Source organism: Lissotriton vulgaris, chromosome 2_1 (genome assembly GCF_964263255.1).
Source record: "Lissotriton vulgaris chromosome 2_1, aLisVul1.2, whole genome shotgun sequence".
NCBI lineage: Eukaryota > Metazoa > Chordata > Amphibia > Caudata > Salamandridae > Lissotriton > Lissotriton vulgaris.
In genome coordinates, this window is record NC_141687.1 from 225,819,987 (window position 1) to 225,840,253 (window position 20,267).

Genomic DNA, 20,267 nt, shown 5'->3' on the forward strand with positions numbered 1-20,267 from the left:
AGAGTCCCATATTTAATAACGTGGTTTCCTCTTCTGTTAATTTATGATTTGATAAATTCACAATTAGGTTTTCCTCTATTACTTTTTCAAACTGCATAGGGGATATTTTCTTCTTCCGTTTACCTCGTCTTGTCTTTCTTGATTTTGTGAGACTTCCAGGTCACCTCTGCCTCTGCCTTGTCTCCGATATTTGCCTCTCCCCCTTCCCCTTCCTTTCTGTATCAATTGATCGATATGCATTGTTAGACTTTTGGCGTGGTTTCCCCCTATCTTTTTGCCTCTACCTCCTGCATTTTTGATGCTATGCTGGATTTCGTTTTTGCTGGTTTAGATGCTTTGGGCACTTTGCCACTGCTATTCAGTGTCAAAGTGCAAGTTCTCCCTGTGTAAATTGTTATTATGAGTGGTTATCCATGATTGGCATATTTGTGTCACCAAGAAGTCCCTAGTAAAGTGCACTGAGTGTGCCAGGGCTGGTGATAACAGATGCTACTAGTGGGCCTGCAGCACTGATTGTGCCACCCACATATCATAAATCACAGTGGGCGTGTGCTCATGACAGCCGGGAGCCATCAGAACTCCGGCCACTGAATAATTCTCTCGCACAGGCTGGGGATTAACCCCACATGGGCGGAGCGGCAATGTTCTGACAGCTCCCGACCATCATGAGCACACGCCTACCGTGACTCCTGACGGCCGGGAGCTGTCATGAAAACCGAAGGAGTTAAATTACAACTAGAGCACCATTCGCCCATGAATAAGAAACCATCCTTGTGGTTAGGCCTCTGTTGTTAGAGACATTGCACCCTTTCCTCAACCTCACCACTCCATTAGTTCTAATGTCTTTATTTAGAGTTTAGGGGTGTAGGAACTTGACCTCCCTCGCCTCCTTTAGAGTCAAGGAAGCTCATGGTTTCTGATGGCTAAGGCAGTTGAGAGAATCGTCTAACACAGAGTTATCAGATGACCGATGCTCACTTCACTCTATTAGGGCATGGTGACCATCACTGATTTTCATTGCCCCATTCACCTGGCAAAGCATAACGGTCCGAAGCAAAAACAATCAAACAGAGTTCCCCTCATACAGACAGGACAACCGGAGCTACTCACATTATTAACGGGAAATTGAAGATGTTCTGTTCCCTCTTAGATAGTGTTCAATATGTTCTACTTTGTGATAATGCTTTAGGCTCTGGTCTATACTGTGTCTTGTCAGCATTCTATTTCTGTGGATTTTGTTTGTTCAGAGTTGTGCCCTCCCAGTTAAATGTTTATCTTTATATTTTCATAAGTTTATGGATAGAAAGACTTTGCGTAGCTCTAAGAACAAGATATTTAACATAGTGACTGCTTGCCCTAAGTCAATCGTTCTCCAAATATTCCACCTCCCAATCTTCTTTTATTTTCTCAAATATATGTCAAACCAGAGTGGGGATCTGGAAGCGGCAGGTGTTAATGGGGGAGGACGTTCAGGTCCTGGACCCGGGAACCCTTCAATATCCCTAAACTTAAAATGTCATCTTATTTTGTCCTTATGACCGTATTATAACCAGATTGTTTAGACATCCTACAAGTTTAAAAAAAGAGAGATCGTAAACTACTAGTAATAGAACCACTGTGGTGATTAACATTTACGTTATTAGGTTCACAGCACACACAAGGATAGTGTACACACTGTATGATGGTATGGATCATTTTTAAAATCCTATTTAGAAATTATTTCAACCTATCGAGGCTAATTGTGATCTAACTAGTCCTATATAATTTTTTTTTTAGATATTCTTATTACATCCCCAATACTTATTAATGCTACCATTAAAGCTTCTGGTACCTACTGGTGACTTTAATCTCTTATGCAAAATGTTTTTATCCTTCACATCGAGGTTTGACTTTCATTATTCTCTTTATACCTAGAAGGTTGGTAGCTCAGGCAAGTGCTGCCCAACAGCAGTTGCAGACCTAATATTTTCACCCTTGTGTAGAGCTCCCTGGATGGAAGAATCCCTTATCAGTAGTCATTATATCTTGAGAATAATGGGTGTCAGCAATTCTTAAATTGCGTTACACTTTGAAGTGGTTACTCCCTTCTGCCCATATATAAAGGCCAATATCCATTGCGTATCAGAAACTTCTCTTTAGAGGAGGTGTAGTGGCTTTTCCAATATCCTGAAGATATTCTCAGCTTTATCTCTTTACAGAGGCCAACTCAATAGCACTCATTTTATCGACCCCACAGGGATGAAAGGCTGAGTGGAGCTGCTGGGATTCAAACCTGTGACCATGAGATCGAACACAGGCTCCTGCAGTGAACGCATTAGTCCACTGAGCCAGACCCGGGTACACTGTCCTCCCAACAAAGGGAGCCAAGTAATTAAATTCCCATCTTAATTATATATGGGGCAAGGCACCCCTTTTGAGGTTCAAACTAATACTAAAGACCTGGTTAAATGCTCCATAATCTTGATTGAATTCTAGCCATTTTGCATTGCCAGCATTTGGTAACCATGGAACCACAATGACACTTTGCTCTATAAATGATATTATTTAACACATGAGTGCCATTGCTTGTCATCCATACTATCGGATTATTACAAAATAGATCACTGCCTCACCAGTTATGGAAATCACAAGTTATTCACTAGCTAATTGTGAAGGGAAAGCTGATGCTTGCAAAATGTAGTTTCATGCTTGAGGAGTATTGAAATTAAGTGTTTATCTTGGTAAGAGACTTGAAAAGGGATGGGTAGCAATCTAAAGGATAAAATATTAAGGTCAAACTAGTTGCCAGTTTTTCTTTTTGTCCACAGCAGCTACGATGAGCTTGTTTCCAGTAATTATAACATTATCGTCCCTCCTTTGTTTTTTAAAAAGCTGTTAATGTTCCTTTCTGATGGATACTTCTAACCATAGATTCCTCACCTTTTGAATATCCCAGTCACCAGAATGGGTCGGTAAAATTCAAAGCAGTGCTCCTGAGTGCCTGCAAGTGTTGTTGTGAGACCCCGCGTTGACGACATTCCGCTTCATAAGTGACGAACGGAGCTGCATACAAGCACCACCCTTATGCGCTGATAGAGTTCCTTACTTTCTGAGCCTTCAAACACAGATGCATAGCTCTGCTCCTCCTTTTTATTCACTTGTGAAGAGAAATGTCTTTGTCCAAAATCTTTTTTCCAATTTGCAAGGCATGTCACCCCCTAAGACAACAGAGTTTAAATTTTGTAGGAAATGTCACAAACTACTAACTGTGACAGATCCTCACGAGGTGTGCCTTTGGTGGTTGAGGGTTCATCGAATAACTTCAAGACCTGCAGCAACTATGCCCAAATGAACTCGAAAGTCATCCCAGATTACGAGACAAAACCTTACATTGCAAAACCCAGGAAGGCTCTGCATAGGTTCTGCTCCTATTTGAAGTTGAGAGTGCATGCCCACTCACGGTACCATTCCCAAGGCCAATCTTTCTCGCAGTCAAAGCCTTTGAGTAAGTAAAATAAGAAACACAAGAGGTTCATGTATGACACAGCCCCTTACCTGCCACTCCTCTGGAAAATGCACAAGAACATCATTGTGCTTCTCGATTTCGCTTCCGATGCACAGAGGAGCTCATTCCATTGCTGGCCCCAAAGCACCCTGAGTTTCCGGGCCCTTTTTGACCTTGCAGCAAGTTGAAGCTTTTCTAGAGGCTACACTATGCTTCTCTGACACTCTTCCGATTCCCTTACAGCCCCCGATGATTGGCAGGGCCCTCCAGTTGGGTTACCACCGATGTGTTCACCCTTGGTGCCATCTGGCCCTCTTCAGCCTACTGACATTTGTGCCAGCTCCTTGTTCATAGACACCGGCACCAATATACCGGACCCTGAGGGGGACCATCAATCTATCATTCTGACTGATTCCAACCCATCTTCCGCTTGACCACATGCAGATTTTCACTTCGATAGCCCACACTGAACATATCGGACTCAGGCAAGATGCCACTACCACGCAGCTGCGCACATATGTTGCATTGACTTGCTGGCTCAGACTCTGATAAAAGCCAGTCTTGTGGAGATTACAATGGAGGGTATAGGGAAGAACTTTGTCCTTCATATGTTGAATTACAGGAGGCTAGTGCACTAAACACTCTCTCCTAACCCAGCATTGGTTCTCCCCTTCCTCCACTACACCCTGTTGTAGCAGCAACTGAGGAAAGTACCTCTTTCCCCATAGTAAAATGAAGGACTGATGAAGTCCTTGACTTACACCTCCCCATTATGGAGGTTATAACAAACATCCTCGCAGTGATCTCCGCTATGGAGGTTAAAACAAATCTCCTTGCAGAGGTCATCCAGCCTGGTCAGGCATCAACTCTTTTACATTTAAAGGAAGCCCTTAGAGGCACACTCTTGGGCACTTGGACTAAGCCATGCTCTGGCCACCAGTCAACTGACAAGTCAGCCCTAGACCTACTTCAGGCGACCCAGATTTATTGACCCAGCATTCAACACCTGAAAGCTTGGTCCACAAGCAGGTGTCCACCAGTAAGATAAATCCTAATGCTTTTCCAACCACTACCCATAATAGGAAGTCAAAATGAGTGGATAGTTTTGGCCAGTGTATGTTCTCCTCAGGTAGTCTTGCCTTGAGGTCCGGTATTGCGAGCTGCCTACTAGGTAGTTACATCCACACCCTATCGGATATGGTGGGTGAGCCCCTCACCTTCGGTCCCAGAAGACCTATGTCCTTCACTAGCCCAAACCAATCAAGATGGTTGGAATTTGTCCAAATTCGATGTCCGCTCAGGACTAGATGCCACAGAGTGTCTGGGCAGGGCTATGGGAGCTAGCATAGTACTTTTGCAACACACATGATTGAGGTCCACAGCATTCTCCGGACCATCAAGGTGTCCTTAGTGGACATGCCTTTAAACAGCTTTCTCCATCTTGGAACGTTTTAAGAAAAGCTGAGTTACATCACATTCTCTGGTTTTCTCAGCTCTAGATCAAATCCGCACTTGACAGCACCAGCTCCCGCCACCTGTCCAACAGGCTTCCCAACCCTTTCTAGGTCCGGCTTTGGGTCCTGCTGACAAAGGTCTGGCAGCCATGGACAGCATTTCTTTATTCTACTCCTCCAGCAACAACTGCAAAATCTCTTTAGTGCCCTTTGCGTCACATAGCTGTCCAAGGAGGGCAGGAACAGCCACTTCCTGTAGAGGTGGCAGAAAATCAATTCTGACAAATAGGTTCTACAGCAAGCTTCTTCAACAAGTTGCTTGTGAGCTACTGGTAGTTCTCCAGCTACCTGTGAGTAGCTCTCCTATGTACAGCCCAGTTTTCTAAGTTAGAAGCTTATGCTTGGTTGAATTAATCGATAAATAACAACATTAAAACTGTGTATTTTGAACGAGAATTTGTGTATTTTCAGATTTTATAAGGTGCTGATTGGAGGAAAACTGTTGAATTTTCAAAATGTATTTAAATCTGATATTTAAGTGATAAATCATGAGATGATGGGAGACTGATTACTATTACTTTGATGCAGTGGGTACTGCAGCTGTGATTGTTATGTATTACTCATGTAAAGGCATTTCAAATTAACAAAGCCTCCTGATGCACTGATGTGGTCACTGCGGGTAATCCTACATACAATGTCCATTAACGTAATCTTGTCTTATGTTGTCCCAATTACAACCCTAATACTAATAGCTCGGGGTGATTTTCAATGAACAAAAGTAGTTCTTATTGCTGAAAAGGTTGGAGACCCCTGTTCTACAGATTGTCCAACAGGGCTACATCTTGCCTTTCCTTTTTGAACTGCCACCTACAGTGGATTGCCTGTCGGAGGATCTCCTGATCATCTTATGCCAGGAAGTGCAAGCTCATCTGGCCAAAGGAACCATAAAGAGAGTTCCAGCATTAGAAGTAGGGATTGGCTGCTACTCCAGTTACTTCCTTATACTGAGGAAGGGTGTATGCTTCCATCCTATTCTAGACCTTCAACCTCTCAAAATGCTCATTTTGGCTCAGGTTCCCTCTACCCTGGATCCTGGAGACTGGCATCCAACCTGTAGGTTTTTTCTTCACAACCCTGTCTGCAGGCCCACATGTGCTACCAGTGGTCCAGGGTGAGTCACGAGCCCTTTCAGTTTGTTCTGCTCCCTTTAGACCTCACCAATGCCCCTTGAATTGTCATGAATTTAATGGCAGTGTTCACTGCACATTTGAGAATTTGAGCAGTACCACTCTCTCCCTATTTCGATCACTGGCTACTGAATCAATCAATCAATCAATCAAGGCATTTATATAGCACGCTACTCACCCAGAGGGTCTCAAGGTGCTTGGGGGGGTTTGCTACTGCTCGAACAGCCAGCCAGGTCTTGAGCTGCTTCCAGAAGGAGAGGTGGTCCTGGGTGAGGCGAAGGTGGGTGGGGAGGGAGTACCATGTCCTGGCGGCCAGGTAGGAGAAGGACCTTCCTCCTGTGTTGGCTCTTCAGGTGCGGGGGACGGTGGCGAGGGCGTGGCTGGTCGATCGAAGCTGGCGGGTCGGAGTGTAGAAGTTGAGTCGGTTGTTGAGCTAACCTGGGCCTTAGTTGTGCAGGGCTTTGTGTGCGTGGGTGAGGAGTCGGAACGTGATTCTCTTGTTGATCGGGAGCCAGTGCAGGTCTCTCAGGTGTTCGGAGATGTGGCTGTGTTGGGGGATGTCCAGGATGAGTCTTGCTGAGGCGTTCTGGATCCGCTAAAGTCTCTTCTGGAGTTTGGCAGTGGTTCCGGCGTAGAGGGAGTTGCCGTAGTCCAGTCGGCTGGTGACGAGGGCCTGGGTGACCGTCTTCCTAGTCTCGGTGGGGATCCACCGGTAGATCTTTCGTAGCATGCGCAGGGTGTTGAAGCATGACGAGGAGACGGCGTTGACTTGTCTGGTCATGGAGAGGGAGGAGTCCAGGATGAAGCCCAGGTTTCGTGCGTGGTCCGTTGGTTTGGGTGCGCTGCCCAGGGCAGGGGGCCACCAAGAGTCGTCCCAGGCGGAGGGCGAAGATCCCAGGATAAGGACTTCCGTCTTGTCTGAGTTCAGAGTCTGTGGTGAGCCTGAAGGCAGGCTCACTACAGACCGTAGCAGACCAGCTCCCAAGAACAGAAGACTTCTAATATCGTTTAGGTTATCAGTCAACCTGCCGAAATCCCACACGACTCCTTTGCAAAGAATCCCTTTTATCAGAGCCATAATAAATACCTTGCGCTTTCAAGATTTTCCTCCAGACCAGTGAACATTTGGGCTGTGATCCTGACATTTCAACCTCTGTCCTAGGGCTCAGTTAGAATGGCTCTGAGGTCTCTGGGCCTAATAGCACTCGCATCCTACTCACAGGCGACCGTTGCAGTGGGACTTGAAGTCTCAATTGGTCCAACACCAAGGAAACTTATTGTTTTGTTTTTTTATTTCTTTATTGCATTTAATTAAATTACATCAAAATAGAATCTCAGTCCCTCTCAAAGTCCTCCCCCTATCCCCCATTCTGGATTTGCGTTAGACCTCCGCTTACACATACTCTTTGCATCTTCATGAATAGTGATATACACAGCCATTTAGCCAACAACCCGAAACAGGGCAGGCGGCGCTTCTCTACATCTGTCATCGCTGCATCAGTTAAAGACTCTCTGCTGGGTTCGCGACCACTACACCTAGGTAACTTCGGTGTCGTACCCCAGCCGCCCTCCTCCCCGCATCACCCCGTATCCAATGATTGTGTGGGCCCTTCAGTGCTTTCTTTGTTCGCTAAGTATGTGTGGTACAAGCCCCAGAAGATTTTCGGTCTGCTAGTGGGCGGTTGCAGCTCGCAGTAATTTTCAGATTGAGTACAGCAGTAGAGCATGTCATGCGCCCAGCGCTTTAGTGTAGGCAGCGGGCCTCTCAATTAGCAACAGGCCAGCACTCGGCGGGCCACTAGTAGGCCCATGTCTGCCAGTCGCCTAACCGCCCTCTGTAGTTTTTTAGTGTATCCCAACAGAGCTACCAGGGCATCGGGCGTGATCTCGACCTCAGTCAGCGCGCTAATATCAGCAAAACCTTTTCCCAGAAATCCCAAATTCCGGGGCACTGCCAAGCGATATGTAAAAAGTCAGCGTCTGGGGCGTTGCATCTCTCGCAGCTGGCAGAGTCCCGCAGACCATATCTGCAGAGTCGAGCGGGGGTGTAGTACACTCGGTTCACGAATTTGAAGTGGACCAGCCGGTGACGGCCATTGAGCGACACTTTCTTAGTAATAGTGCAGCAGTATCGCCATGTGTCGTCGTCTAGAACAGTGTCTAAGTCAGTCTGCCACGATAAGCGGGCCTTAGTATATGGGTATCGAGTGCTCGTCTGTGTAAGCTTGTATATACTGGACAGCAGCTTCTTGGGCGATGTGGTTTTGATTACATGTGTAAGCTCAGGGACCTCCGGTGGTTCCGCCATGTCCCCGCCTAGTAAGTCGCCCAGAGCACTGCACACTCTATGGTATTGAAATCGTGTCAGTAGTGGGGGCGCCTCGCTGGTCCCCTGTGCCTGCTCCCATGTCTTTACCACACCCTCAGCGAACAGATCCCCCGCTGCGTGTATGTTAAGCTTGTGCAAGGCATCAACTACTCCTTTTTCTAGAAGCGGGGGCAGCCATCTCGCCGAGTCGACCGGCATCACAGGTGAATACAGCAATGCTCCATTTTGCATCTGTAAGAGGCTGTGCCATGCGTGGTTAGTGGCAGTCAGAGTCTAGTACACCCGTTCTGCGGTCCAGCGGCCGAAAACTTGTATGCTGGAGCATGTCCGGTTGTGCAAAGATAGTCTCCATGCGTACATGGGGTATGTTTCAGTCCCCATGTAGCCACGTGTGGAGATGGGACGCCTGGGCTACTCTATAGTATGCCTCCAGGTCCGGGGCTCCAAGCCCGCCCATCGAGTATGGCATAGTGAGCGTCGTCCATCTGACACGGGGTTGCCCGCCCGCCCAAGCAAGCTTTGTCATCTGCTGCTGCAGTTGTGCAAAAAACGATTTGGGGAGGACCATTGGTAGGGTCATGAACAAAAACAAAAATCTAGGAAGCACAACCATTTTCATAATTGATATGCGTCCCATTAAGGACAGTGGGAGTTTGCTCCAGTTGATCACGTCGTCTTCTAGTTTGCTGACTGCCGTGCCATAGTTGGCTCTGAAGAGGATTTCCGCTATCTAGGGATAGCTGTATCCCTAGATATCGGGCCGTATCTGTGGTCCATTGGAGGGGGTATTCCATCAGCATAGGCTGCGTGATGGGCGTGAGTGGGAAAGCGAGCGACTTGGTCCAATTGACCCTCAAGCCTGAGAGCGCTCCAAAAGGTACCACCTCCCTGAGCACTGATGATAAGTTGTTATCAGGATCGCGAATATACAGCAGGGTGTCATCAGCGTACATCGACACTATGATTCTGTAGCCCTGGAATCCTATTCCCTCGTTACTGTGGTATTCTCGTAGGGCGTATGCCAGCGGTTCCACCACCAGGGCATATAGGAGGGGCGTGAGGGGGCATCCCTGCCTAGTTCCTCTGCTAATGGGGAAGGAGTCCGTGACTAGGTCTCACATGCGGAGCCGTGCCCTCGGCGCGTGGTATACCGCCCCCAACATTTGCAGGAATGGCTGCCCCAGACCCATATGTTGCAGTACTGCGAGCATGAAGGGCCACTCCACGGAGTCAAAGGCTTTCTCCGTATCCAGGAATACAGCCAGTGCCTTCCTGTCTGGTCTAACATGTTGGATCACTCCCAGGACAGTGCTTATATTGTTGACTAGGTTCCTGCCAGGGACAAACCTTGACTGGTCCGGGGCCACTAGACTACTAGCAAGTAGGGCCAACCGATTGGCCAGGACCTTAGCAAATATTTTGGTATCGACATTTAGTAATGACAGGGGTCTATACGAGCCGGTTGCGGTCAGCGGATATCGCATATCAGAACCCCAAATACAGCTACGACGAACATATTTCAGAGAGTGCCATCGCTATATACAACCATCAACAGTTTCAAGTTGTGACTATACAGGATGTTTCAGACCAAACTTCCAAAGAAATAACGAAGGGTCCCACATCTCCCCGATGTAGTGGGTTTACTAACAGACTGAATACCGGCACGTCTAAAAAGAGCTCTAGCGAGGAATACAAATTGTGTCTATCTAGTCCTCATCAATTAAGGTTAAAATTATCCCTTTACAGCCACTTTTGAGGACATCGCCGACAATGTAAATAGTTTGTTTTAAAAGTCGGAATCATCGCTCAGCTATCCACAGCGATAATTAGCTAATCGGTAATTTTTCGATCTTAATTTAATACACCAGTACTAGCAGGTTCCATACTAGGCAGACCCACTCTTAGAAAACTAGCACTTATACGGAAACATCTATTTCTTACAGACAAAAAAAAAATCTCTACCGTACTGTTCTCCGATGAAGAATTTTCAGAATATCCTCTAAAACATAGTTTGATGGCCAACCATTATTGTCATTTATTTTCTGTCCTGTTGCAAATGACGGACTCCTGAAGAAGGCAATAGCCGAAACGCGGGTAGAGTTCCCACCCACCGCTTTGCTAACTCCACTAGCCCACTTTTACACCTAAGTCATTTGGATTTTTCTTTCTCTTTTACTTGTCTCTGTATTTTTTGTATTATAACTGTATGTTGTTCAATTATTGTATTGGCTACATGTATTTTTAAACTGGAAATACAAAAAAGATAAATAAATTAAAAACAGTATCCTGTTACATAAATCATGTTTGGTTTCTATTAATAATGTCTACATGTCACAATATTTAAGATAATTTGTAGTTTGAACCCCCTAGGTTTCGGCTTGAGATTTATTGTATTTCACTACTGCTTCTTTCTTAAAAATAATTTCCTGTTAGTCCCTACTGGTAGTGAATATATTATGAGTAGGGGTCCCCGTATTTCTCAAAAGGGGTCTATACGAGCTACACTCTTCATGCGGCTTTCCCGGCTTCAATATGGTTACCAAGAGTGCCTCCCTCATAGATTGTGGCATACTTCCTTCTACACATATGTCGTCGAAAAGGGTAGATAAGTGTGGGAGCATCTGGTCCTTAAAAGTTTTGTAAAAGCCCACCGTGAGTCTGTCAACTCCCGGAGCGCTGCTTCAGCGCATGCTGGCTAGTGTTCAAGAATGTCATCCTTTTCTATAGGATACATAAGGAACTGCCTATCAGAGTTGGGCAATGTAGGGATTTCTATGTGCCCCAGATAGTCATTGATTTCCTTTTCCATGTCACTGCTTTTAGATGAGTACAGGTCAGAGTAGTATCCTTTTAAAGACCTCAGCTATTTCTATATCATCTGTAGTCGGTTCTCCCGGGGGAATTTATTCACCGCTGTGACTGGTTGGCGCCGCCTTGCTCCCTTCATGAGGTTGGCCAGCACCGTGCTTGGTCGCTCTCCCTCACCAATTATCCTAGCTGTGGAGTATTTGCTCATATGTCTGACCTCTCTATCCGCTTCATCATGATACTCCGCTAGCAGGGTCTTAATCTCTGCACTCACAGCTTCATCTGCTAAACCACTCTGTCTGCGCTCCAGTCCCTCTAGTTGTTCCTCAAGGTCTGCCAACGTCCACTGAATAGTCTTGAGAATGCCAGAGTGCTTGGATATCGCAAATCCTCGGATATAGACCTTGAAGGCCTCCCAAACCACCTGGAAGCTCTCAACTGAGCCTATGTTTTGCTCGAAGAACGTATCTATGGCCTCGGCCAACTCTCCCTTAAAGACTGGGTCCAGTAGAGAGTTAGGTGGGAATGTAAATGGCGGTATGGATTTACCTGGAATGCGTAATTCCAGCAGGACCGGTGAGTGATCAGATAATGTTCTGGGCAGAACCCTGCCGTCCCTAACACGGTCCAAGTTGGAGGTGGAGGCGAGCCAGCAGTCTATTCTAGTGTGGACGTTGTGATATGCGGAGTAGTGCGTGTATCCACCCTGGCGTGGATTTTGCGTCCGCCATACATCCCCCCAAGCCCAGGCAAGTCATTGCACTCTGCAGCTCCAGAGCAGCAGCTGCAGGTCTGCGTGGGGGACCAGTTAATCTGTCCAGGGTCGGATTCATAGTGAGGTTGATGTCTCCCCCCCATAACAAGAAGTTCCCTTGGTCGAATCGCTTGGCCTTGGCAGCTAGTGTCTTGTAGAATTCAGGCGAATCAAAGTTGGGGCCATAGGCATTGACGACTGTAAAATTTACGGCAGGGCCGTAACATCTAGATATAGCGAATCTACCATCAGGATCTATGTCCAGTGTTTGTATCTGCAATTTGGACTTCGGATTTACCCATTTTAAAACCCCTCTAGAGCTAGAGGTAAACCCTGCTGCTGAGATGTTACCCTCCAGTCCTCTGCATCTAAGCATGTGGCTGTGTACAGGGAGGTCTGTCTCCTGAAGCAGGGCCACATATATGTGTTGGCGCTGTAAATTGTTCTTTAAAACAGTTCTCTATTCTTTGCAGGGGCCTCCTCTTTTTGGACTATAATATAATTTTATTTCTTACGCTGTTTGGTACTTTATTCGTTCATAAAGTGATGTTATACACTGTCCATAATATCAGGGGGAATTGCTTAATATGGTGCCAAAACCAACTGACGGTGATGGCTTTTTGGTTAATGATTTTTATTACGTTTTCAGAAAAAGAACATATAATAATTAAATGAACACATTATGAATAAAGTACAATGATTAATTTAAAGAAAAAAATAGCAAATAATTCAAAATAGGAGAAGATAAAAAAGAGGTAAGAAAACAGACAGAGCAAAAAGAGAGAAAAGGAAAGGAGATATGAAGGAGAGGAAGAAAAGAAAAAGGAAAGAGAGTTAGGACATTGGGAAAGAGTGAGAAATAAGATGCAGGTGCATAACATGAAAGATAAGAAGTGAAGGGTAGCCAAAGTAGGTCAGATTTGATTTACTGATGAAGAGTAAGAGTAGAAACAGTAGCAATTCTGTGTTCATCACAAATAAAATTCCACCAGGTTAATAACGATAAGTTAGAATTATCTTTCCAACAGGACAAAATCACTTTAAATACTATAGCAATAAATAAAAAAATCAAACAACAGAGTAATACGATTGGAAAGCTGAGGAGGAACCTAGAAAAACATTTTGTATTTTTAATGGAATATTACATTGAAATATTATCATGCATTTAGACCAAATATATTGGCAAAACGTTAATACATTCGAACAATCATAAAGTTGATAAACTAAAGTCCCTGTAGATTCTGAACAGGACTAACAGAGGGACGAGGAGGTAGGGGAAAACGTGGATATTTGAACAGGGGCGATAACAGTTCTACTATAAATGAAATAAAGGGATTGAGTAATACATGCAGCAACAGAAGTTTTAAATATCTTGAGCCATAATTTATCCCAAGAAGGAATGGGGAGTGACATAGATAAGTCTGTTTCCCAAAGTAATTCAACATGAGATTTAACAGCTTATAAATAAAAGCTGCCTGAGGCCTATGATCTTGGGAAACATTACATAACTGTGAGGGTGACGTAATGGAGAGGCTAAAGGGAAAATGTGGGAAGATAAGTAAAATTGGAAAGCTGTTGATAGTAAAAGGTATTCATTAAAAAATGAATCCGGTAAAATATATTGTGACTTCAATTCCTGGAAGGGAATAACAGAATTCTGTTTGATAAATTGATGAATGCAAATAATTCCCTTTTCCTTCCAGTGTTTGTAATAAAATGATTTACGTTTATATTTGATAAATTTGTTATACCAAATAGTTGAGGATAAAAAACATTGATAGGAATCTAGCCCATCAGAAAAAATATTATATAGTAATTGTCGGGAGTATTTTAAGATAGGAGTATCTGATATGAAGGAACAATTATATATTATATCACGGAAAGAAAAATCTTTAAATAAGGAGCGTTCAAAAACAATCCACCAGGGGATAGGGATATCGGCAAAATCATGAGTTAAAGCAAAAAATTGACGAATAAAAAATGGGAAGTGGTAAGATTTAAAATCCGGAAAGCGTACAACCCCTTCCGTCTTGGGACGTTTGAGTTTCGTAAGAGCAATGCAGGCATGTTTATTATTCCATAAAAAAATGTGTACAAATAGAGTTAATCTGTGAAAAATAGGAAGTTGGAATTAGAAAAGGTAACATAGATAATGTATAAAGGACATGGGGCACAATCATCATTTTAATGGTATCTAATCTACCCCACCATGATAAGAAAAAGGGGGACCAAGAAAGAAGGAGTGCTTGTATTTTAGTTATTAGAACATTGCACATATAACACCAGATACCAAGGTATTTCATTTTTGTGGGACACCAGGTAAAATTTGTATTGTTGAACATATATTGATAGCATAGAGAGTTTAAGGGTAAAACTTCTGTCTTAGAAAAGGTCAGCTTGTATCCGGAGATACTAGAATATAGCCGAACTTCATCCAGGAAAGGAGGTAGGGAGGTGTTAGGATCAGACGCATATACCAGGATGTCATCAGCATATGCGGATAATTTGGATTCAATAGAATTATGTGAAAAACCAGAAATACAAGGGTTAATTTGAATACGTTTAAGTAAAAGTTCAAGACATAATATAACAAGGGCGATAAAGGACAACCATGGCGAGTGCCTCTGTATAACGGAAACGATTTTGAAAAATGGTTATTAACAAAAATACTAGCACGAGGAAAAGAATATACCAATTTAACATAAGAAATAAAATTTGGACCACAACCAAACTATTTGAGTGTATTAAACATGAAATGCCAGTTTATGCGATCAAAAGCCTTTTCTGCATCTAAACACAAAGCTGCAAGTGTTGATTTGTACTTTTTACCCTAGTAAATAACATTAGAGAACATGCGAGCATTGTCCAAAGCCAATCTGCCCTTAAGAAAACAAACTTGATCAGTTTAAACCAAAAGAGGGATGATACTTTCAAGGCGAGTGGCAAGAATTTTAGCAAATATCTTACAATCATAATTAATAAATGAAATGGGGCGATAGTTTTTGCAGAGGAAATGATCCATGTCAGGTTTGGGAATACGTACAATCAAGGCCTCCATAAATGAGCCAGATGCTTTGGAGTCAACAAGGAATGAGTTAAAAAGGACCAAGAGTTTGGTCGCAAAAATGGAGGCAAAAGTAGCAAACAATTCAACAGAAAGACCATCAGGACCTGGAGCTTTCGATTTTTTAAGGATTTGATAGCTTCCGTTATCTCTTGAAGAGTAATCTCATTTTCTAGGAATTCAAATTTATCAAGAAGCAAAGGAGGACTAGGGAGGCCCGAAAAAAAGTATGTAAATTTTGAGGAGAGGTATTCGTATCATCGGAATATAGTGACTGATAATAATCATGAAATATAGAGACAATATCTTCATTAGAGGAAGCCAAATTATTAATAAATTCATTGAGGATAGGACCTATATTTTTATGTTCAGATTTAATTTTTAAATGGCCAACATCTTACCAGCTTTATTCTGACCACCGTGGTATTTGGACTTAATTTTAAGAAGAACATTACAAGCATCAGTTGTGGCAAGTTTATGAAGAGCAGATTTGGCTATAATCAGTTCATGAAGAACCGAGGGAGACTTAGAGGTAAAGTAATTCTGTTCCAATTGTTTAAGTTGCTGTAGTAAAATGGCATATTTGGCTTTAGCAATTTTCTTGATTTTTGCTGAATATGAAATAGCAAAAGCACGGAATGAAGCCTTAAAGGCATCCCAGTTATTAGTAATGGAAGTGTCCAATGGATTGTTAATAGTAAAAAAAATCATTAATAAAGGTAGTGGCTTCAGTAACAAGTATTATCTGATGATAAAAAATATTACGTTTCCAACGACCACATTTTGGAGAACTCGGGAAGAGGTCTAGGGTAGAGAAAACGGGAGCATGATCAGAAATAAAAATAGATCCGATCTCATAGGAGTGAATGGATGGGAGTAGTTTTTTACTAACTAAAACATAATCAATTCTAGAACGAGTGTGGTGGACATTAGAAAAAAAAGTAAACTCAAGGGTATGAGGTCTTCGAAACATCATATAATGAATGAGAGGAAATGGCAGATTGAAGTGATTTATGAGTTTTATCAGGGTTGAATTTGCATTTGGATTGTCTATCCGAAAATGGGTCTAACCATTGATTAAAGGTCCCTGCAATAATAATATTAGGGGTATCCATAGAGGATAGTGAAATCTTAATGTTTTTCCAAATGTCTGGATCTGGTTTAACAGGGCCATAAATGTTAAATAAGACAATTTCTTAATTTGTATAACAACCTTAGCCATTACCCAACGTCCATCGCTATCACATTACGTAGATAACATTTGTACATGGATTGATTTATGAAATAAAATAGCTACACCACCTTTTCGATTAGAAGCTGGAGAAAAAACAACTTGACCAACCCATTGTCTTTTCAATTTAAGTGATTCTATATCATTGCAATGCGTTTCTTGAATAAAAGAGACATGAGAGTACAATTTAGATAAGTGAGAGAGTACCTTTTGTCTTTTGACGGGGTTTCCAAGACCACGAACATTCCATGTGACAACATTACACATAATGAAGGGAAGGGAGGGCAATACATGAATAGAGATGAAACACTTCAGGATAACGACTGGAAGCAAAAAAATACCACTTATTAGATAAATACATTAAACAAAACGTATAACAACAATTAATGATAATAGACAAAAGCATCAAGCAACAAAATAGAGAAACGTAAACACTTAATGGAATATAAGGAAAGATATTTGTGAAGACAAAGGATCGATAATAAAGAAGCACCATAACAAAAGAGCATAGGAACAGTAGAATGATAGAGAGGAGAAAAAAACCCAAAAAAAGCGAAAAATAGAGAGAGGAAAAAAGTAAGCAGGTCAAGGAACAGAATCCAGATCTGAAGAAAAACGAGCAACAAGACAGATGGGACATGGTGACAACAAAAGCAGAGACAGCGATACAAAAAAATAATAATAATAAGCCTCATAAATAAATAAATAGACAATAAAATGAAGTACATAATTAATATAGAAGAGAAAAAAGAAAAAAATATATATTTTAAAGAAGGAACATGTAAAAAGAGGGGAATAAAGGTAGAATTAGATGACAAAGAACCAATTAACTGATAGAACTAAGAAAGTATACAACATTAATTTCCCATATTTCGAGGAGAGATATTATTAAGAAAGAGTCTCAGCTTGGCCGGATCTTCAAAAGAACGAGACCTTCCTTCGTGAGTAACTTTACAGAGTCCTGGGTGAAGAAACCATATTGAATGTTCAATTGTCTCATCTGGGGACAAAGAGACAAGAATTGTTTACGGCGTGCAGTTGTTGCATTTGAAACACCTTGCAAAATGAAAATATCATGACCTGACCATGTGAGGCATTGTTTGGATTAAACTGCTTTCAAGACATGCATCAACTCAGTAAACTCTAAGAAAAGCATGATGATACCACGTGGCTTATTAGAGTTAGGTTGAGGACGACCCAAACGATGTGCCCTCGATGAAGGGAAAATGGAAGATCCAATATTACCACAGTAAGAAAAATCTTCACCACAGAACAAAAAATACGATGAAAACTGTGTAACTTGTGAGTGAAGACATCAAAAAATGCATATTTTTAAATCAAAAAATGGAAGGACATGGCATTAACAACCATAAGTACCTCTTCACAAATGCTCCATGTGATTGCCTCAACTTTGATAGCAATAAGCTGCTATTTCAAAAGATTGCCTTCACTGTAAAAGAGAAAAATGGAAAAACCTTCTCTGTAACTGTACATCCCCTCTTATTGCCATTCATAGGGAAAAGAAGGAGCAGCATTCTTTTGGAAATGGAGGAGGAATTAGACTACTTATAATGTCAATAGAATGAATATAAATAAAGGTGCAGCATTCATATTGAATGAAAGGATTCCACATTAGGGGACATACCTGCAGTTCAGGATCCAAAACAGAACTTGAGGTATTATTCCGTTGAAACGCGGGCGCTGCGAGTTAAATTAGCAGGCGCCTGCGATTATGTGAGGAAATTAGCACCAACAGCGATTCTGCGCTTCACCCTGGATGTAGAAGCAGGAAAAATCATCCGCTAGATTCGCGGCTTCAGGGCATCGGGACCACCATCCCTGTTCACAAACACCAACGCTCTGAGGCAACGGGAAACACAGAAGCTCCGCGAGTTGGCGGAGCTCACCCAACGACTGCCATCTTGCTACGGCGTCAAACTGCGCCCCCCAACTGACGGTGATGTTGACCAAAATTAATAATGCTATCATTATTGTATTGTCATCTTTATTTTTTCAGTGTCCCAAATGGTGTGGAAATTATGTTGAGTATATTTTTTCTATTTGATTTTGATCTTCAAAATTCAGACAGCTAATTGGAGTGAATGGGTTTACATTATTGAAAATTACTATTTCTGTAAATATGGGGTCTACTACCATGCATTTGCCCATCTGTTAAATGTGTCTTATAAATGCAGGTCCATTGATGCATTGAAAGGTCTTGATAACCTGTTACAGGCATGCATCATAAAAAGGTATTTTTTCTGGTAGTAGGATGTGTCTTTTGTCTTGATAAATGTATATATTCGAAATGTGTCATTTCCATGTGTTTGAACATGCTTTTATGTGCTGTTCCTTCTGTTTGCTTTCCAGAACTCCACATTTTCTTTAAAGACCTTGGAACAGGTTATCCCACTAATGTTTCAGGTTGTAATTTCTAATGCTGGGCATTTGAATGAAACATATCATTTAACTTTGGGCCTTCTGGGGCAGCTGATCTTAAGACTTTCCCCTGCAGAGGTTGATGCTGCTGTAGCCAAAGTTCTGTCGGTCAAACATAGCTTCTTAGCTGCAGGTGATGGATCTACGGTACCACATGGTTGGAAGACTACCCAGCTTTTGTTCAATTTGGGAGCAGTCTGTCTGGACAGGTACTATGTGCTGCTCTAGGTCTAGCAGTTTTTCTCTCTTTGAAGCTCAACTGAAATGTGACCCTAACCTCCAAAATAACATGTTCTCCCTACTTAGGCACAAACGTACAATCATGTTTCAAATAATGCATGTTTAAATTGTATTGGCACCTGCAATAGTCTGTTAAGTAGACATTACATATGTTCTCCATGTTTTCTGTTATCAAATTTGTTAATATTCTGCATGAATTACTTCAGCACTGAAGTGCATTTTTGAAATCGAATTCATTCCTAATGTGCCTTGTATGTTAACACTTCTGCATTTACTTCCACTAGACTGGTGTTATTTTGCTTGTGAGTAATTCAATTTAGCTGTGTAAATTCACATTTTGTGCATTCTAAATCCGAGCATGCATGCTGCTGTGCGAAAATTGCCCTTAGATTACAATAATTTTAGTCTGGCGTGTTCAGAAGGAAGTAAAAGCCAATCCTGTCTGCCAGCAGTGGATTATTTTTATAAAAATTGTTTTCTCTGTGATTCCTGTACCTAGTAGAGTACATGTGTTACTGTTTCAGAGAAACTTAAAAATAAGCTTTAATGATGTTGTGTTGATAGTGAACCCAGATGAACATCTCTGAGGATGACACACTCCCTGTGTACATTACCTTTGTCCTGATCATGAAGTCATAGAAAAATAGCAAGGGCTGGCATGCCTTTCTGCCCTCACCATCTGGAGGTAATGACTCTTGCGATACTTCCCTCGAAGATTAGGGAGCACTTCTGGACTTGCTTTCGAGGCCGGTGGACTGTAATGTGAGTCTGAAAATATGGTACATGTAAATGTGCTGGAGCTGCAGCAGTCAAATTGAGAGGGTTCCTGGATAAAGTTACAGGAAGGATAGTGCTGATATTAGCAGACCATTCCAAATGTTCTGCTTGTTGAGCTAGGGGCCACCACCTTGATGATGATTTCCAGAGAAGCACAAGATATTTGGACTTTGGTTTTCAAACAGAACATATCTGTGACAGTAAGCTGCCGGGAATAAAGAACAATATAGCAAATGACCTCCGCGGTCAGTTGTCTGAGAGTAACAAGTGTTCACTGAATCATTTGGTTATGGAAAACTTCTTTGAGCAGTTGGTGTGCTGAAAATAGGCATGGAAAAACAGCAAATGCTCTGTCTTCACTTCCAAATTTGAGCAACCAGGATTACTGGGCGATGCATACTCTATAGAGGGTAAGGAGAGTTTCACTGTGCATTACCAAGTAAGCATCTGCTTTATGAGCTGATTCAGAGACTGTTACTGTGCAGGTTTTTGTGTGGTTC

The 20,267-nt window shown here is 42.5% G+C and overlaps 1 protein-coding gene across 1 annotated transcript in view; it reads left to right on the forward strand.

Moving 5' to 3' along the window:
* ZZEF1 (zinc finger ZZ-type and EF-hand domain containing 1) overlaps nt 1-20,267 on the forward strand; it is a 1,733,356-nt gene that overhangs the window by 1,086,018 nt on the left and 627,071 nt on the right. Inside the window, exon 40 of the mRNA XM_086954803.1 lies at nt 18,682-18,959. Within this exon, the coding sequence (XP_086810929.1) occupies nt 18,682-18,959 (278 nt within the window). The remainder of the gene's footprint in view (nt 1-18,681; nt 18,960-20,267) is intronic.